A 21,885-nucleotide genomic window follows, 5' to 3' on the forward strand; every position below is an offset into this window, starting at 1 on the left:
TTATCTCTGTGGCTCTGCGTAAATGAGACATTTGTCAATAGATTCGTTTCACTCCTACAAGCAGACTTGGAACAATTGTTGCTGTTTCTCATAATTATGAGACTATTTTATTTATAGTTCAGTTGACAGTTCAGTCTCATTTTCTTTGTTTTTACATTTATCTCTTTTTATGCAGTTACTAGTGCACTTTTTGTGTAGCTGCTACTTGCAACCATGCCATCTCACAACTTGCTGGATGCATTCCTACATCAATACTATACAGTGTATATGACTGAGAGAATCTCAAGCAATCCAAAGAGACACTGTGCACCCACATCAGAAAAAAATGGCCAAGTAGACCCTGATGCAGAGTTTTGAGGAATATGTGCAGAGACATGGCTGATCTAGAACGACTGACCTCACCCCAGTGAATTTTGAATCTGACTCATGTTTGAAATTTCAGTACTTCCATCTCAAGGTCTTTCTAGTGTGGTTCCATCTTCCTTTTCCAGACTTGGTCAGAAGAATTAAAGGGAACTTTTATGCCATAACTTTGTGGACAAAATCCTCACTCATTAGACTTTTTTCTTGATACGTCTATTTGTGATACACCTGTAATTCTGTATTTCCTTGTTTCAGAATGTAAAAATTGGCTTACTGGGTCCCCACTGTCTTCAGCTATATTTTCCAGGACTCAACAACTGTGTAAATCAGATACATACTCCCAAGAGAAGCACTCAGATAAGCTGTTATAGTCAGAAGTCTGTATTCATTGAGAGTTAGGTTAGATCTTGATTCACGAGACAGGGTTACTTAAAATGAGACACAGAGTATAGTGTATTGTCTGCTATATTTCTTAGTTAATGTTCAAGATCTATCCTGGGTTGCATCAAAAGAAGGGCGGCCAGCAGGTCGAGAGAGATTATTCTCCTCTACTCTGCTCTTGTGAGACCCTATCTGGAGTACTGTGTTCAGCTCCAGGGCCCAGCATAAGAAGGACACAGACCTGTTGGAGCAAGTCCAAAGGAGAGCCACAAACATGATCCAAGGGCTGGAAAACCTCTCCTATGAAGACAGGCTGATAGAGTTGGGGCTGTTCAGCCTGGAGAACAGAAGGCTGCGGACAGACCTTCTAGCAGCCTTCCAGTACCTAAAGGGAGCCTACAAGAAAGCTGGAGAGAGACTTTTGACAAGGATGTGTAGTGATAGGACAAGGGGTAACAGCTTTAAACGGAAAGAGGAGAGATTTCTATTAGATCTAAGGATGAAATTCTTCACTCTGAGGGTGATGAGGCAGTGGAATAGGTTGCCCGGAGAAGTTGTGGATGCCCCATTCCCGGAAATGTTCAAGGCCAGGTTGGATGAGGCTTTGAGCAACCTTGTCTAGTGGAAGGTGTCCCTGCCTGTGGCAAGCGTGTTGGAACTAGGTGATCTTTAAGGTCCTTATCAACCCAAACCATTCTGTGATTCTATGATCTAAATCCTTCAAGAATCCAGCAGAAGAGTGCCTTCTCTAGGCACTTTCAAGCACAATGATTCCAGTCTTTCCCCGTCTTTTTACAATATTCTTCAAGACAAACAAAAATACTGACTTTACTAATGTTCCAGAGAAAAATAGTTAGAAGCAGCAAATTAATTTTCTTTCTGCAATATAATTTCTCCTGTGTCATGTCAATACAGCCTATAAAAATGGTCAACATTAATGTGTAAGGTCAGTCCATTCTGAGTTTCCATAAGAAAGCTTGTTTGATATTGTAGCAAATTTTGCTTTATGAGATGATCATCACTGCCATGCACTTATAAGAAAGGAAGCTTTTTTGCTTTTTACAAAAAACCCTCAAGATACATACATGCAGCATCACAACATGATGAAAACTACATAGTTTGAGCTACCACATTTCAGATTTAATATAAAACCAAAAGCAATTTCCTCTCCCAGTGAGGAGAAAAAAAAAATCAACATCCACCTCTGAACACGCTTCACATTGGACATAATGCTTTTGCTGGAATTTCAGAAAAGGTCAATCTTCAGCAACAAAAGAGGAGTGATTTTTTAATTTAGAATATAAATATTCTCTATGACAAGAAGAATTCTGAACTAAATATTCTTTATAACTGCAGAGAAAGCGGTGAGTGAAGACTGGGAGAACCACTTCCATGGGGCTTGACTTGACAGAAGTTAAGAGAGTATGCCTGCAAGTCCTAAAATCCAAATGAATCTTCTCTTCTGGTTGAAGCAATAGTAGAGACAGGACCAGAACTGGTCAGAAAATATTATATTACTTCCTTATGCCTGAAACCTACAACCATCTTCCTCTAGCCTCTTTAAGGCCATATTTTTTGCTGCGGTCTAGCCTTCCTAGAGAGTAGATTTAGACTGGATATAAGAAAGAAATTTTTTATGAAAAGAGGGGTGAGACACTAGAACAGGTTTCCCAGAGAAGTTGCGGATGCCCCATCCCTGGAAACATTCAAGGGTAGGTTGGACAGGACTCTGAGCAAACTGATTGCGTTAAAGATATTGGACTAGATGATCTTTAAAGGTCTCCTCTCACCCAAACCATTCTATGATTCCTTCTGAACCAGAAGCAGAAGGGGTTGGTTGATAAATGGATTGACAGTAAACAGATCAAAAGGGGAGGAGGAGAGATGTTAGATACTTCAGTAGCAGCAGGGGGAGGAGGGAAGAAGATAAAGGAAGAGGAGAAACAAGATCCTGTCTACAAGTTAGGTATTAAAGCTCAGAGCTCTTCAATCCCTATCTGTCCACGCAACAGAGAAAACTAACTTCAGTGGTCCATAATTTGGTTAGGACAGATGGCATTTGTGCAGACAGAGGGAAAGAAGAAGGCAGAAAAAAGTTAACATAACTACCATCCTTTAATTCACAGTACAGTGCACTAATGGTTCCCAGGAATTTACAAGCACGATACAAAATAACTTCAAAAGAAAAAGGAAAAATAACATGCTTCATTTACTATGTTCAGAGAAATATCAATCAGGCTTCATATAACTATCAGAGAAGGATAATTACTATCTATTTTTAACATTGCCAGCCATCTGAATTGCTTCATTTCTTATCAACTTCTCCTTTCTCTTTCTTTGAACTATTATCCTACTTATCATCAAAGAACTATCAATTAAAATTTGATGACAAGAAAAAACCCTGCTAGTTCAGTTAGATACAACAGTATACAGTATTATTGCAATTGGTTACAAAACAAATCTTGAAGCGACTTTAAAATAAGCAAAAAATTATGTTTTAATGCTGATATTAAGTCCATTTAGTCCAGCAGTGGCCACGTAAATCAGCAGCTTATTCAAGACAAAAGATCAGCATTACTGTATCTCATCAATCCTGTACTGGCACAGAGCGTAAGCTCAACATGAATGTGAATCAGACAGACATGAACAAACAGTACACACACTTTGCAAGTCCATAACAAATAGTTTTCCATCATTCCCACATCTTTCTTGGAAAAACTACTCCCCAGCAATAGAAACATTTCTCAGATATTAAAAGAAGTAAATTGCAGAAGAGAAATGGCTGAAAACTCTTCAAGATCAGTAAGATAAAAATGAAAACAGACTCGGAGAGATCAGTCTTGTTGCCATTTGTAGTACAAAGGACATCATTCAAGTACCTGTTGTCAAACCCTGTCCAGCTCCAGAATTTTGAGTGTGTCCACACACTTCAGTGTGTCCTTTACCAGTGATACCTTTCCTTTGTATCTTGCAAAAGAAGGACCAGCACCGGTGTTTTGATAGTTCTTGTTCTGTGGAGGTTGTGAGTTGGTCTCACTGACTTACCTACCCTCATATTGACTGACTGACCCACCTATGCAGCAGGGAACCAGAGCTGCTTCTGCAACAGGGGGAAAATATTTGTCAGTGGACTGGCCATCACATCGTTGTCCTTTGCTCTTTCTCTTCGCTTGATATCTACATCACCCGTTAAAATTTACAGATTCACAGGTAGTTCCACAGAAGTCAGTGATGGTTTTATCATCAACCAACAGGAAAAGGATCAAGCTCTCACTGGACATTCATTCAGTGCTGAAGCATATTTAGCACACTTGGCAGGACAACAGGAGTGGTCTTCATGGCTCCATATAAAGTGATTAACAGTGACTGACACTGAGACAATCTGAGAGACTGCTATGCACAGAAAACATGTTTTAATTTTGATGAACATAGAGGGAAAGACGTCACTTCTAAGTGGATAGGAACAGAATCACTTTATTGCAGTCAAGTATCTGCAGTGGCTAAAGCAGCAACATTGCCCTTCTACAAAGGCATGAGCACCGAACAACATCCTACGGTACTATGAGAACTTTCAACATAATTCACAGAAAATCATTAGAAAATGCTTGCACATCTGAAGGGATGATTTGGGGCACTATGACCACTCCATTCTTCTTCCCCATATTTTTCAAACAAACCAGATCTCACAAGCCTGGAATCTTTCATTAAAGAAGTAATGACTGGTACCAAATTTTCCCAATGGAAAAATGACAAAATGGTAAAGGACTGACAGGCTCAAGGGAAAGCTAAAACTTGAGTATTACTTTACTTGTACGAGTTGATCCTCTGTGTCTTATGTCTGATTTTCTTTCTTTGTCCCAGTGGCATATTCCACCCTGATGTCTTCCATCATTTAGAAACAAAAAAGGGCTATTTAAAGTACAATAAATGAAAATTTCCAAATGATATATCTAATGAAAATAGGCCTTTATTTTCTTATGTTTCTATGCTTCACTGACTAGATCTTTGTTCCGGAGTTAATTGACTCTTTCTGAGCACGGCTTTGATTTTTTGATCTGTTTGATGTTGTTTCAGCTTCTATTTGTTCAATGACCCACTGACAAATAGGTAAGGAAAGAAAAGTAGAGAAAAAGCTCTGTAGTTTTCATGATGGAGAAAAGCAGGCACATTCCCTCTTCAGCCACACAGAAGGCAACGTGCAGAAAGCATTTTCAAATCACCTCCAAGAATATGCGGGTTTCAAAGTAGAATAGCTTTATGGAATGGGAAACGTAGAAGAGGGAAAAAGAGCATTATAGTCAGAATAATACACAAACTGAGATTCTGGAACCATTTGCTTAATTTGGAAAGAAAGGGCTACATTTCAGGAAAACATGCCAACTCCAAAATAAAGACAAAATTAAGTTGGAATTTTTTTTTCTTTTGGGATTTTACTAATTTATTCAGAAATCCTCCCAAATAATTTTTAAATTTGAAGTTTTTTCTTTTCTGCAAAAGATTCAGATGTCTCATTCTGAAAACATGAGACATTTCTATCTTTCTTGATTTTTTCCATTTAAAGTCAAACGCTAAGTAAACACATTCCACTTTTTCCTTCACTTGTTTCTATAACCTTATCAACAATAATTTCTGTATTTCTATTTTAGAACTTAATTATTTTATATAACCTGTTTTTTCTTAATGATGAATTCAGGACGCGAAATGAACACTACTTCATTGCGTTATTTCTAAGGGTGGGGCTTGAAAACAGGCTATGGGAACACTCCTGCAGCATCCTAAAAGTACTACCTAAATCACAAGAGAACATGGCTCTAACTGCAAGAACTTCCTCAGGAGCTGATAATCCAGCGATCTGAGAGGAAAAATCTCCCTGGAGCTCTTGTTAGCTTGGAATACTGCCCAGCTTGCATCACATTAGCATAAAATGCTGCACACCTGGCAGTGCATGTCCCTGCATCTCTCCATGTACTTCTCTGTTCCAATAACAAACTATTTAAAGCAAACAGGACTTTTTGGTTTTACATTACTCCAAGCCCCATTCGACAAAACAGAAGCTAAGATTTCATATTTGAAAATTCTAAACTGTTCCTTTCTAGTCATTAAGTCATGAACAACAAACAGTGTTCTCTGATTTGATACTAAGGACTGTGTTAAGAAATTATTCATACACTTTGCCACTTTGATCCCTGTTGACCAGTACATTACCCTGTGAGAGCAGTGGAACTAATGCCACAGTAGATAACACTCAGAATGAATAAGGATGGCAAAACTTGGGTCCTTTTTGTGTTACGATACATAAGGTGTTGCTTGGTGGGGTGGCTATGATCTAGAGTCATGGACTACAACATCATTCTGACAGGCACTGTAAAAGCACTTGTCATCTTCTGGAAGAAACAGATGTTTGATTGCAGAATAAAGGTGTATTTAAAATGATTGTTTGAGTCATTCTGTACCATAAATTCTGTGTTCCTTTCATTTCACCATTCCATGTGACCAACTGGAAGCCCAACACTATGCAGCAGGAAAAAAGAAACATAGGAAGGAAAAAAAGAAAATCATAATGAATTTCTAAGGAGGCAGGAAAAGATGTTCATACACAAGTTTTAAAGGGTGGACCACTCTCTAATTTTACTAATGAGTTTTGTGTAACTGACGTACAGCTGCTCTTCTGAAACACATTACTTCCTGGTTAAAACTCCAAAAAGTAGAATCACTGAGTTGCCTTATAGAATCTTCTGCTTAATAATATCACATAGAAAAATTAGAAGGATGATGGAATTCGTGGATGGAATTCATAATGTAGGACCTTTCTTTCACAGCCTGTAATTTGATCAGATGAGGGTAATGATATTTTCAAATGAAAAGTGGGCCAGCAGAAGGCAGCTGATGTAAGATATAATTTCTGTGAAACATTTGGTACACATTTGGTTGGTTGTATTTGCATCAATGTCATTTCTTTTGTGGTTTACCTCTGGTAGCTTTTTTAAGGGGTTGAATGTAGCAGTTGTCTCATCTAGGACATTGTTTTGTTTGGACATGTTTTTAGCTGAAGTAGACAGTCTTTGTTAATATATTCCACTGTACGATAACAGCAAACGTTTGTATTTTGCTAAAATACATTGTGTTTTAAAGTGCTATACTTTAAAAAGGAACTGCAGTTCACTACCTACACGTATGTCTACACAGGTTTATTCATGATAGTTAGCCAGTAACTTGTCAGCATTTCCATATTAGCTTGATCTGCCTTCTTTACTAACAGAAGAAAAGGGCTGCTTCATGAAGGTTCTCTTTGTGAAAGTTTCGCTGTCCAGTAATGCCTTCCTGCTATTCCAATCAGTTCATATATCTATGTGCGTATATATGAATTTCAGTTAAATAGGACAATTACAAAGGAGACTCCTGGAAAGCTGAAGAAAGCTTTCTGAAGATAGTAAAAAAAGAAGTGCATAGACCTTTGGTGTCAGCCACAAATTATGTCTGTGTACATCTACACAAGATAGGGCCATAGAAAATAACTTTGTGATCAGTGTTAATCCTCAAAGGCAAGATGACTGATATAAGTGAGATGCAAAACTATTCCACAGTACTTGCAATATTTCCTACTGTAAAGATCCAACTACTGTCATTCAATTAAATGGCTTGACATGGTTAAATATTAAAGAGTCGAGATTACCCAAAAAGAACTTGGACTACTTCAAGTCTTTCAGCTGTAAAGATTATTTTTTTAATCACAAATAGTTTTATATGGAAAACCATATAAAAGATCCATTTCAAAGAATCACTGGAGATGAGCAGCTAGTATCTGGAATACAACTGAGAAATCTCTAATTAATTGCCCTAAATTCTCATCTCCGATACACTAAAATAACTCCAATGGAATTTTGCTGGAATTCAGTGTAATTACTGGTGCTACACATCAGTATGAGAGAAGGTAAGATCTACAAAGAGGTTTTGATAATAAAATTCATGCAAGTATGTTATAATACAACAAAAAAAACCACAAAAATCCCAGCATAACATCTCTATAGTCTAAAAAGAATGGTCTGATACATTGGCCTATCTAGTTAAGTCGTAAGTGTGTAACGACTGTATTCATATTTCATTCTGGGCAGACTGGACTGTTCTCCTGCAGCGATGAGACACTTTGATACAGACATCGCATCGGCTTGCCCCTTGCAGCAATACCCTGGGGCTTCTCTCATCTGCTGCCGTGAGGAGCAGCCCTCCACAATCACATTAGAGATGTCAACAAACAGCTGCCATATACAACCCAACACAAGCACCCCTAGACCTTGCCATAGACTTACTGGACCTTACCCCTAGAACTGTTGCCAGGACACTGCATCCTCACATAGCCCTTCTGAAACTCCAGATTTACAAAAGGCTTTTTTGCTTAGAGATATGGTGCTTTAAGTTTCTTTTCTTCCTCTCATACACAGCAGAAGACCTTGTTTCCTACATGCCTGACTGACTCTAAATGCATTTGAATTTAACATTGAGTATCTCCTACATACATTATTAAGTAACTTCACCTTTGATCTGAAGATCTGATAGGGCAGAACTATGAAACTGTGGACCAGACTCAGTGGAAGAATTTGAAAGATACCTGTATCTTTGTGTGACAGCTATGCCCACATGAACATTTGCATGTATAACACAGGGAAAGAATATACTGCCTATATTCAATTAAGCCAAATTATTTAAAAATTACTTATAATAAATATATTGCAAATATCACACTGTGTTCCAAATTAATCATTGGATAAGAAACATGTATCATGTTTCTTTTTTACAAAATGTGATTTTATTGCCCTTTTGACAAATTAAAATCAACCTTAGAAGACTTACTAAGTAATCTTAAGGATAATCTGAAGGAATAACCCCTGTCCCAGATGGAATTGCATGTAAAGCCTCAAAACTTTGCAAAAAATTTTATGTAACTCCCTGCAAGATTCTGCCTTCTACTCAAGAGGAAGCTCGATGCAACTTCATTATATCTGTTATCAACAATATACCAAAACACACCCAGACAACTTTGTTGTCTATATGCACGTGTATATGGAAAGACTATTTGCTTGCACGTTTCAGAAACTCTCTTTCAAAGACATGACTTTATAATTTTTTAAGTTTTATGCAACTATTTCCAGGCTAGAAAAAAAACATATTTTTAAATAAAATATTTAAACATTTAATTATAAGCATATAATATTTTAATTTATAGGTCAGAATTAAAACTTCTAATAATGAGAAGTTTATGTCTGAAATTTAGAGTCATTAACATCGATAATATAGATAACAGACACTTCTGTTATACTATCATTCAATAATGAGAATAGTAGCTGAATAGTCATTTCTAGTCTTTCACTTTGATTCCAATATGTGTTTATGTATATGGTTGTCCTATTTCAACCAAGAATTTAATAAAACATTTATCATTACCAAAGACTTATTCAGGAATGTCTGGATGTCTTCAAGAACTTTTTTTAAAGCCCTTGTTTAAATACTTAGTTGAACACAGATGACCTACTCGATTTGGCCTTGAATAAAGTTCTTGTTAGTCTTCTAGACCTTTTTAAAGAAACATTTTCTGTATATGTGTTTCTAGTATCAATGACATATTTGGATTGCTCCTTGATGGAAAATCCATTATTAAGCACATCTAGTAGCAGTAGTAGCTAGACCTCTTCAGGATTTAAGAGTTCAAGCAAAAAACTTGACTGTAAATGGGAATTGTTTAAAACATTTTAGCAAATGCTTGACAACACATATGGTGATTGAGAGAGCCACCTGAGGATCACAACAAAGCAGATGTCACTCCTATCTTCAAGTAGGGCAAGAAAGAGGACTCAGAGAACTGCATACCTGTCATTGTCACCTTGGTCCCTGGGAAGGTGAGGGAGCAGCTAATCCTGGAAACCATTTCCAGGCACATTAAGGACAAGAAAAATAATCAGAAGCAGTCAGCATGGCTTCACCAAGGGGGAGTCATGCTTGAGCAACTTGATAAGATCCTATGATGAAATGACTGACCTGGCAGATGAGAGGAGAGCAGTTGATAATTGTCTACCCAGACTTTGGTTAAGGTCTTCGATGCTTTCTCCCTTAAGATCCCCAGAGAAAAGCTGATGAAGTATGGGCTGCATGAGCAGAGAGTGAATGAGATTAAATGTGAATGGTCGAATGACTGGGCCCAGAGAATGACATGAAGTCTAGTTTGAGCAGGGTACCCTTGGGGTCTGTACTGTGTCCAGTCCTGTTCCACACCTTTGTTAATGATCTGGTTGATGTGCAACCTCATCAAGTTTGCTGAGGACACAAAACTATGAGGAGTGGCTGATATGCCAGAGGGTTGTGCTGTCATCCAGAGGGACCACAACATGCTGGAGAAATAGGCTGACAGGAGCCTGTCAGGCAATGGGCACGCACTGAAACACAGGATGTTCCATATGAACATCAGGGAAAACTTTTTAACTGTGAGGTTGGCCGAGCACTGGCACAGATTGCCCAAGGAAGCTGTGGAGTATCTCCTTGGAGATGAGATAGAACCAGGGAGGCTGCTGAATATCTGGAACCCTCTGGACATGGTCCTGGAGAGCCTGCTCTAGGTTACCCTGCTTAAGCAAGGCAAGATGACCTCCAGCAGTCCATTTCAACCTCAATCATTCTGTGATTCTGTACATCAAAATCAAACAAATACAAAAAAATTATAAGCAAAAGGATGCAAGGCCTAATGCACAGAAAATGTAAGGAAAATAAAAAACAAAAACAAACAAACACAGAAAAGGTCTGATTGTTGCTTTGTTTAAAAAAAAAAAGAGGTGAGAGAGATGAGGAGCAAAAGGACCCATACCAAAAGACTGCTACATGCAAGTGGTGAAATTGCCAATCATGTAGAAAAGATAAAAACATACAGTGATAGGAAAACAAACAAGATTGCATAGTCAGATCCCAGAGTGGCAACAAAGCAATCTGCATTCTAATAAAAACTGAGGAAGATGTTAAACAGAAGCTAACAAGTCCAGACAATTTCAAACCAGCAGGGCAACCTGTATCTGAGGAGGTCTCTCAGCATTGTTATTGCAGATTTTCAGTAACTTTTGAGACACCAAGGAAATTCCGAAAGACTGAAGGAAAATACGGTGTGCAGATACTGAAGAAGGTGACCTGTTTAATTACAAGCTGCTCCAACACTGCTGCTACACAAAATAATAGAAACTGATTATCAAAAATTTAAAGGAGGTAAATGTAATTAGTGCAAATCAACATGAATTTATAAAAAAATAGATCTTGTAAATTATCTGGATGTTTTGAAGGCTTTTTTTTTTCTGAGATGACAAATTTGGATCACATTAAATTTGCATATATATGTATTTACATCTGTTTCTACATACACTGTAATAGAACGCATTTCAAATTCTGAAGGCATTTGACTGGCAGTGTACGCTATTTTAACCAAGATATGGAATTATTACAAATGTGACATGCTAAATGTCTCAAAATGTAACTGTAACAAAGGAAAAGAGTGATTCCAGTGAGAACCAGTGGAACCCTGATTTTCAACCCTTCGTTATTTAACATCCTCATTATTTGAACTGAAAAAAAAATGCATACTCTTTGAAGCTGAAGATAACTTGAAGTTTACGCATCACAAGCTTGGGACATCTAGGTCACCTGGTAAAAGGAAACATTAGGAATTTTAACATGTCCATGTGTAAAGTTGTAAACCTGGGATACAGAACATAGTTCAAGACTGAGACATTCAATGCTGGGAGGAAACGTGTCAAAAACTTGACAGGTACGTTAGTTAGAAAAGGAAGACGAAAGCGTATCCTTCTAATAAATGAAACAGGGTATATGGTGACAACAGACATGGAGAAGGCTGAGGTACTCAATGACTTTTTTCCCTCAAGTTTTCACTGGCAGTTGCATTTCCCATATCTCTCAAGCCCCTGAATCTCAAGGCAGAGACTGGGGAAATGAAATCCCACCCATTGTAGGAGAAGATCAGGTTCGAGACCATCTGAGGAACCTGAACATACACGAGTCCATGGGATCTGAAGAGATGCGTTCCACGGTCCTGAAGGAACTGGCAGATGTAGTTGCTAAGCTGCTATCCATTGCATCTGAAAAGTCATGACAGTCAAGGAAAGTCCCCAGTGACTGGAAAACAGAAGAAGGACAGGGATCTGTTGGAGCGAGTCCAGAGGAGGGCCACAAAGACAATGCGAAGAACAGAGCACCTCTCCTATGGAGACAGACTGAGAGAGTTGGGGTCATTCAACCTGGAGAAGAGAAGGCTGCGGAGACACCTTCTAGCAGTACCTAAGGGGGGCCTAGAAGAAAGCTGAAGAGGGACTTTTGACAAGGGCATGTAGTGATAGGACAATTTTTTCCATATATATAATATATATGCACTGTACTGACCTAAAGTCTGAAAGTGCATTTTATGCATAATTATAAACAGAGTTAATAAAAGCATTCCTTATAATGATATTCTAATAATTGTTTTTGGAAAAAAATGAATCCTAACTTCATTAATAATATCTGATTATCTGATTTAACATGCCAGGATTATGGCACAGCAATTAAGCCGTGAAGGAATTTCAATTGAGTTATTGCCTGTGTACCTAGGTTTCACATACGGATGAATTAATCAGGAATCAATGACGACAATCTCCCTTAGTTTCAGGCACAGCAAATTACTTGATATGGTGATGGATCAATGAAAATCCAAGAGAAGTCAGCGGAGTCAGTTTATTGCTGGAGGAAAGGGTGGGGAGAGGGCAGAGAGCAGGGAGCAAGATGATTAATAAAATGAGAAAGGGGCTATGTGAGAAATGGCAAATAAATTAAGAGCAGAAGAAAATGAGTGTGTGGTCTGGCAGTGTGTGTTTTTGGAAGAAGGCTGGAAGGGTAATGGATACCATCTCTTATCTATAGGGAATTCAGTTATCATTTCTAACAGCTTGGCCATACCAGGGAAGAAGCAGGTAGGACATTCATCATGTAACTGACAGCATGCCCAGTAGCATAATTTTTTTGGATGTAAAACCAAAGGAAAGCACATTAAAGAGTACAGCTTGCTGAAGCTTGGGAGCATGTAGCCAGCAGTGCCTGCCCTGTGCAGGAAATGCTTCTGACTCCATTTCTCACAAAATCTCACTTTTCTCCTAATGCAATGCTAATGCTGTGGACAGGGCAAGATACTCCCTCTCCATTCCTTAGCAGAAATAAAACATGTTACTGTCATTGTATGGCAGACAGCCTCTCTTCAGCCCCTTCTCCTCTTTTTTTTCATTGTCCAGAACAACGGTGGGAGGCCATTATTTTTCATTTTTAATTATGTTTTAAAACTAATTTATTTTCCTTACTATTCATTTGTCCTCATCTTTTTAAAGATATTTGAATTTTTATCTCTATTCAGGGAAAAGGAACACACAAACCCTTTGCATGTCTCACTGACAATCTGGGCAGAGTCTAGAGATCTTCGTAAAGCATCTGTGTCTGAAAACTGGGTCAACAGGGGGAAAAGTAAAGGTTTTTATTTTCTTTCTCGTTGTTTCGGTTTTAATATGTAGGGCTTTTCTCCAATCACAGTCTTGCTTCTATTCCCATAAATGTAACTGGGAGTAAAGTCACATCCCAATTCAACTGCATTTCAAAGTGTGTCTCAAGAACTGTGCACCAGTGACATTTAAACCCAGTATGTAAGACATGAAAACCTAAAATATATTGCAATTCCTTTGGCTGATGTGTTGCATCCCATTGCGTTAGGGCCATGTACTTTTAAGCTTCCACTGGTTGTGGCAGTAAGTCTTTCTTTTCTTCTCCGGCAAACTTTCCATCACAGACTTTCTGTCACCCTTTATGGATGGACTCTTGCAGTCTCCTCAGCTCATCTGCTGATCTTCTTCTGGACTCCTCCCTAAATCCCAGGTTTTCATTGGCTTCACAATATCAGTGTAAGTACACAAGATGATTGAGCAGTCAATCAGACATAGCCAAGGCTTTATCACTGTTTAGGTGGTTAAAAAATGAACAGTGGCACACTTCTAGATTTGATGAAAAAATAAAAAGCCTTTATTAGGCAGATAATTCCTACTGTGTAGAAACAGAGAAAGTAGAGAGAAATGTAGCATGTGCACGGCTGATCTCTTTGAGCAAACGTCACAAAATATTCAATGATATAACAGTTTTACAAAATTAAACAGAATGTTTATGTTATATTTAGATCGATATTTAAATTTCTACAAAAAATGTTACTTTCTCTTCAAACCAGGACTAAGATTCTAGAGAAACAAATAATAGATGTTCATTCTAAAACATCACATTCGTTTGCAGGGTGGAAAATCCTTTGGCAAAACAGTTCAGATGCTCCCTGGCTACTAGAAAGTATTTTTAGCAGCTTATTTTATTTATGCATTTAAAGTTGTAACCTAACTTGAGCTTTTATTGATACAAATGCAAAACCAGCAATGAAGCTCCCAGGTATGTTGAACGGATCTTATTCATTGATTAATTTAAAACATATTTTTGGAGTGCATACACAGCTGAAAATATTTGATAAATATTTTAAATGTTGATAAATATTAACATCAAATTATGAACTGTAAGTGTAAATAAATCTTTCAGTCCCTCGGTGGTCTTAGCATGATAACTTAAGTTAAATGTCTGAATAAACCATCTCTACAGGAGATTATAAAGCTGAAAAATCTGTAGATTTTTGGGGGCAGAGGAAGGAGTCAACTCTGCTCTGAATTATCAGTTGTTCAAGCTTAAGAAACAAATAGGAAATGATCAGCTACCACAGGAGTGCATCAATACTAAGACAATTTTTCAAGCAGGAAAGGTCTCAACTTTGTCAACTTGCTTGTAAAACTGCAGAGCTATCAAAACCTAGATGTGCCCGAGTTCTTTGTAAATGTCAAACATCAGTCTTGGGAATGCTTGTATTATATCTACGTATCTTCAAAGCTGGGACTGCAAATGGCTCAAAGGAATTGATTACGGATGACTGCAATTTCCTACATCACCAAATTTAGAGATTTAACATGTTCTGCAATTACCTGGTGGTCTCAGACTATCTACCTATGCAATGACAATAAAGTAGCTAAATAAATTAAGTGTGATATAGACAAAATCAATGTTAGTTCAAAGGCTGAAGTCTGAAGAACCTTTTAATCATTCTTAGGATATTATACCAATGGACTGAATCATGAACTTCTCACTGACAAAAAACGGTTTAAGAACCACATGGTTCTTAAAATCATTGGCACAACTTCTATTTCCTTCACTGTGAGAAGACTCAAGCTACCAGACTGTACTTTTTGACCCATAGATCTTCCTGATCTTTCAAAAAATGATCCCATGTTCATGCAGATTTTGAAAATCAAGTCCTGATCCAATTACCTTTTTCTAAACACTGCTATAATTTTAAATGTTTTCTTTGAAATTTTGAAGACTAACGAAATGAAAAAATCACTCAGAGTTTCATCTGATGAAGACGACTGATGTTGCTTTTCTAATATTTTCTATCTGAAGTTAAGGAAACACATTTACAAGTTCATGTACTTTTGTAAGACTGAGTATGATTGGTATTTAGGAAATACAGACATGGGCAGTGGCACACCTCAAGATTTAACAAGTTACCTTAAGTTTGACCTATGAGTCAAATTTCTCAGAGGTAGATGAGGTAGAAAAAGAACATGTAGAAGACCCTCATAGTTTGTGCATAGCTTGCTATTGCCCCAAGTATTATAAAGTTTTAAATATTGCTATAATTACTAAACAGTGAACTTGAGATCTGATGCTTTATAAGACTTAGAGAACCAATATTCCTGAAGAACTCCTGTAGGAAAGCCTACTGTCTGTCATAGATCTATAGGGATGTGAGTTATCCAAGTAGATCTACAGTTTCTAATGTCTGACTAATATATTATATATAATTTCCTGTCACATCTGCCACAATTGAAATAATCTTTCAAATGTGTAAAAAATACCTGAATAAAAAAGAGAGATAATCAGAAAATATTTCTTATCTCCTTACGAAAGAAACAGCCATTGTTCACTGAGACAAGTTTTCAATTCATAGTCCTTAACTTCACCAGTAACTTTTCTCACAGACTGGACCACTTACTGAAGCACTTTCTGTGCCTTATTCCACATTATTGCACCAGAATTAAAAACAAACAAACAAAAGTACTAAAAACATAAGCAAAATAAAAAGAATCCAAGCAAAAATCAGTTCCTAAAACGTTAATTCAATGACATTTGTAGTTGATTCAATGCCCACATCAAACTTTGAATTGGACTTTCTGTATACAGAGGAATATTTGCAATGAGGCTGCCTGCAATGTTGCTTACATAGAAGTTAAGGCATCTGAAACTTCAGCTTTTCAGCACTGATGCAGGCTCTAGCTGCTGTCACTGATTCGGAAGGGACAGCAGACTATTTATTGCTATTTCATCCACATGTAAGGTAACATTGTTCTAGGAAAAGCTTTCATTTAAGAAGTCACCCTGAGTAACTCAGTCCGAGGTTGTTAAATAATAATCAATTAACAAACTGTTGTTTGCTTGTTGAATGTTAATTTCATTAGTGATGTATAGCACTTTAAATAATAGTATTATTATACAATGATGGATGTAAATTTTGGTCTAATTTATAGCTAAAATGTTCTAACAGAAAAAAAATAAAAAAAGAACGCCTATGTTTATTGTTATGAAATCCTATGGTCTTAAGGGAAACTTAGGCACTCAGTTTAAAAGTTTAGTACATTTGTAAGTGCTTTGCCACCCAAGGGCAGGAAAAACTACTAAACGTTACACCTAAATGAAAGTATTTTGGTATACTCAAAATTAAATTCTGCGGGATCTCTGAGTTTATGCCCAGACAGTAGGACCTAGACTAAGAAATGATAATCAGATGTAACAGAAACACAATTAGAATTGATCAGATTTCACGAAATAACATTATGTCTGCTTAAATTATGAAAAATTATCTGGAAGAGAACTATTCCCAAATGCGAGTCTAATAGAATATATGACATCATCATATACCCAACATTCAAACACCATGAACTGGAAGGATAGATTCTCTGATTCCATATAGCCCAGAACTCCTGAACAGATGTTTCTTGTACAACACTTTGCTCTTTCAAAAGGGACGTTACACTTTTTTAATAGTTTTCTCACTTATCCAAGCTATTAAAGAAAGTCTGGGTGCCATGCAGTCAAAGCTAAAGATGGTTTTGCTTATACACAAATGTAAACGATTTATTATACCTGCCACTCATTCAATTTCTATGTCAATTATTGTAAAATTCAGTTCAACTTCAGTAGTGGTACGGGACTCACTGCATGAAAAGTGTCAGAACTGTAAGTTTTGATAGTTCTGTACTGATCAGCTTGGCATTGCACTTATACAGTCAGAATCACAAATAAAACCTAGCTGTTAAAGACAATCACTTTTTAAGTGAGTTGCTTTCATAGAGAAGCAGATGATCCTATGATGAATCCCTTTAACATTCTCATTAAGAAGACAAAGTCGCTGCTTTGTGTGTTTCTGTACAGGAACACAAGTGAAAGTTAGTCTACCCAGTCACATTCTTATAATTCCGTCTTTAAGCCATGTAAAAGACTATAAAGCACTAAATTTGTATTTTCCGTGTTACTTTTTATCTTGTGATGACCTCTCCTGGTTGAGCTGTTCATTAGCCTTCATTCCAGAAGTTAAGCTTGTTTTGATCTCTCTATGCTTATTTAAAAAAAAAAAAAAAGCAGGAATATGAAAAATGTATTGCTAAGGTATAAAAAACATGACTATGAATAAAATTTACAATAAGATCTGAGTATTAGTGCATGTGATACTGTACCACGGTGTATGCTTATTGTACTGCAAGATGAGCTTTCAACATCCACTTCATCTTGAGATAAAACTGAATGAGATTCAAAGCTTTCAACATGATCACTTCTAAATCAGTATTATTGAGAGACATCATTTTAATGACAGAGATAGGTTTACTGACTTTGCAAAGTAAACAAACATTTCAGATGCAAAATATTCATGTAAATGACATCCAACACTATTCTTTCTGAAAACTGTATCTTTTTCTATGTCAGCACAAGCAGACTGTAAGAAAATATTGAATAGCAAGCTCATATATAGGGACTCATAATTCTCTGTACACCATGAATCTTGCACACTTCCTAAAAAATACTGTAAAGAATAAATTTGCTGTTATTAACTGCCTCAAAGTCAAAATATAAAGAAGCAATGAAGGAGAAAATAAAAACGTGGTTGGAAGTCAGTTTTACATCAAAGTTGCATTTCACACAATTTTTAATCCTTCCAGAAGCACTCCCAAGATGATTTTCAAAATCAACCGACGAGGTAAAAAAAAAAAAAAAAAAAAGATCAAAACCTAAGTGCATTCTCCTGTCAAAGGAGAACAAAATTCTCCAATGCCATTCACAATCAGTTGCACACAAAGTGACAAACGATCCCAGAAAACACAGCGCAGTGTCCAGCTTGTATACCAAAGCGTGCAACAGAATACCCAGTGAAGTGGTGCACCAAAATACTGTGACACAGCACTTGAGTTCCTCCTGTGCTACCGCTTCCTGAGCACCCCTACGTCTTTACAGGAATTTTAAGCATCTACTGCAATGTGAGCACTGCTTTCGTAATTTTAAGGCTGATGTGTACTTCTAGGCATATTTCTGTTTCCAGTAAACAAATCTAGCTCCATTTCACTTTCAGAAGTGAGTCAGAAATCAAATGCTATACAGTACATAAGGAGTGTAGAGTACAAGCTCTTGGTAGGTGAACTAATACGAAGAAAATTTTGAATATCTGAAAAAAAATAGTGAAGATGGAAATGTATAGGAGTAAATTATAATTAAGATTATACATATCCTTTATTAATGGAATATCTGGTCATAGTGATGTTACTACAACCATTAACTTCTCAACTAACTTCTTTCAAAAGTTAAAGATCTGTTTATTGGGTAATCAGACAACCCACTCTAGGTCATTTTCAACTTAAACGACAGCCATTAGTTACTGAATGACCCCAAAAAAAGAGCTGAAAACTCCTGTTACAGAAAAGGAGTACAGGGATTTTTTTTTTTCCAAGAACAGTTTTCTGACAACCTAAATCACAAATCTTTTTTTTTTTTTCCACTGTATATTCCTGTTATACGGAACTCGAGAGATGATCATGAAGAAATAATATTCAGAAGAAAAATCAGACGGCCAGTCAAAACTAAACAGTAAAGCTCAGGATCAATATTTCTCCAGAATTAAAGGTAGAAAAATAACTGAAGATCCTATAGCCTCTGAGACCTGGATACAGACACTGCTATACACCTTCTGTTAACATACAAATAAATATATAAGTGTAAACAAATCCTGCAACAATAACATTGTTTTATTTTTCAATAAGTATCAGATGATAACAGATAGAAACACACTGAGAAAGTATAGCAGTGCTCCAGTTCCCTAATCACTGCGTTATTCATTCCTGCCCCCAGGGAAACAAATAAATAAACATAATGATCCACAGAGATCTCTATGCAGAATATACATTACATTCTAAGACAATTCCCCGCTCGGTCAGTAGGATTAGTCCCCATTCACATGCACACAATCCCAACACATCTATCTGTAACATCTCAGGACATTTCTTTCCTCTATAAACAGCAGAGGAAGTCAACAGTAGTGTCTATTTTTGATGATTCTATAAAAATGCACTGCTTCGTTCCAGTATGCATTTCAAAAATACTTCGTGAATGGCAAATGCTTTACATGGTCTGAAGAGAAACAACTAAATACTTAACACTGACATCTACCTGCAAATGTTTTGCTGGAAACTACAGCTCGGTGCAACGTTAAAGATTTGATCTAACACCCATTGAAATGAATGAGTACACTGTCGTTTTTACACTGATAGCAGAATTGAGTCCTCCATAGGTGCTCTGCACTCCTCCGCTCCCAAGTTCAGCATTTCAGCAGATGCTTGATCATTTCTCTACTCTTTCTGCCTCCCTAGGGGGGCAATTGCTCGTCTCCTCTAAAATACCTTTGCTCATTTTGTTAAAGGAAGCAAAACTTTGCCCTCAAGAAAAGCAGTCCTGGTTCAGTGCCCTCTCATCAACTCACCATCTTTCTTTCCTCAAAACGAGACAAAATTTTCTCTTATTGCTCCTTGATAAAACACTAGTTATGGAAACTGTTCACATCTCCTCTTCCCCCTCACACAACTGTGGAAATGAAGTACTTGCAAATGCAAATTGCACACCTTCTGAGGAAGGTGGGAAAAACCAAAACAAACCAACCCACCAAACATAAACCACCCCCAAACTTTGAACAGCTTCTGTCTGATTCCTTTCCCCCTCCGACTCCATTGCAGAACCAAGACTATATCATAGAGCAGGTATTTCAACTTTCCACTCCAGCTACCACCGAAATGATCTACGCTTAGGAAGGTCTGATGGGGAGCATTGCAAACGGTAGCAAGCCTCAGTGCACACAAACACATACAAAACCACAGAAAATCAAACACAAGATTCACCAGCAGAGAAAAAATAATCAACCTCCTAGAGTTTTGAGAATTCCCCTCTGGCTTATTGCAGAGCCGAAATTGTGCATGATTCTTAGAAAAGGGTACTTACGAGATGCAGGCAGAGCAGTCCTGGCTCTGCAGCTAATGCTGCTGAAAATCCAGAGGAAGAGAGCTGCCCTGCAGCCAGCTCGGGTAACCACAACCATCCTTCACTTCCTGGCTCCCTGTACTCCAAATGCCAGCCGCAGAAGACCTGCTTTTCTCCACTTTGGCCCCTTCTCTCTCTCTCCTTCTCTTTCTTGGAGGAGGTGGCGAGGAGGTAAAGGGGGCAGGGCTTTACCTTGGGGTAGAAGCCAACCCCCCTCTTCGTCTGCTGTCTCTGGGTTTGCAGCAGCAGAAGTCCCAGTACTTTTCTTTCCCTTATTTCTCTGTGTTTGTGTGTGTGCGTGTGTCTGTGCTTCCTTCTCAGAGGAAGGGCGGAAAAAAAAGATAAATTAAAAAAAAAAAAAATCCCCGAAGTATCAAATAACAAGGGTTGTAGAGGAGAAAAAGAAGAATTAAAAAAGCATCCCCAAAAAGACGTGGGGGAAGGGATGGAAGAGATGAAGGGAAGGGAGAAAGGCAGAAAAAGCTGTTGGTGCTGCTAATGCTGCTGTTGATGCTACCACTGCAGCTGAGCCCTTCTTCCTGCACAGAGCAGCCCTGCCGAGAGAAGCTTGCAATAACCTCCCAGCTCAGATATATATACACAGTGTACACGCACACACAGCCGGGGAGCCAAACACACACTCACACGGGAGCAAGGAGAGGGGAGAGGGAGAGAGGGGGAGGCAGAGACACTCCCGCAGCAGAGAAGCAGGCTCAGAGCCTCTCTCCTCATGTATTCATCATCTTCCAGCAGGAGGAAACGCTGCCACCAGCAGCAGCAACCTTCCCCCCACCCCCCACCCCCCCCAAAAAAAAAAAAAAAAAAAGGCAAGCAGCAGAAGGGAAAATCCTCTCCCTAGCGCTCCCCTCCCCTTCCCTCCGCTTCCTCCAGCTCCTCCTTCTTCCTCTGCGCCTCTCCGGCCTCCAGGACCCTGCTCGTCCTCCCTTGCCTGGTTCAGAGCCGGGGGACCGCGGAGGGGGCCGGGCCGGGGCCGGGCCGGGCCGGGGCTGGGGCTGGGGCTGGGGCTGGGGCTGGGGCCGAGGCCGGGGCCAGGGCCGGGGCTGGGGCTGGGGCTGGGGCCGAGGCCGGGGCCGGGGCCGGGGCTGGGGCTGGGGCTGGGCCGGGGCCGGGGCCGGGCCGGGCCGCGTGGAGGCCGCGCCGGTGCCGCTGTCCGCGGTGCTGACGGCGGGCGCGGAGCTGGGCGCGGGGCCGCCGCCCGACCCCGGGCGCAGCGGCAGCTCCCGCCGGCGGCTCCTGCCGCCCGCCCCGCCGCTCCCCCGCGCCCCGAGAGGGTGGCGGCTCCCCGAGCTCCAGCCTGCCGGGATCCAAGCCAGGCGGCCAGCAGGCAAGTCCTCCGAGCGGTGCCGGTTCTGGGGGGCTGGGCACCATCCCGCCTGCGGAGAGCTGGGGCTGCAGGAGCCGCTAATG

At 39.0% G+C, this 21,885-nt stretch overlaps 1 protein-coding gene across 1 annotated transcript in view; it reads right to left on the minus strand.

Annotated features, from left to right (window-relative positions):
* Positions 1-20,515, minus strand: part of CNTNAP2 (contactin associated protein 2) — a 1,148,354-nt gene extending 1,127,839 nt beyond the window's left edge. The window contains exon 1 of the mRNA XM_086615189.1: positions 20,419-20,515. Coding sequence (XP_086471315.1) covers positions 20,419-20,515 — 97 coding nt within the window. The remainder of the gene's footprint in view (positions 1-20,418) is intronic.
* Between the last annotated feature and the right edge of the window lie 1,370 nt (positions 20,516-21,885).

Source organism: Tauraco erythrolophus, chromosome 7, assembly GCF_009769465.1.
Source record: "Tauraco erythrolophus isolate bTauEry1 chromosome 7, bTauEry1.pri, whole genome shotgun sequence".
Lineage (NCBI taxonomy): Eukaryota > Metazoa > Chordata > Aves > Musophagiformes > Musophagidae > Tauraco > Tauraco erythrolophus.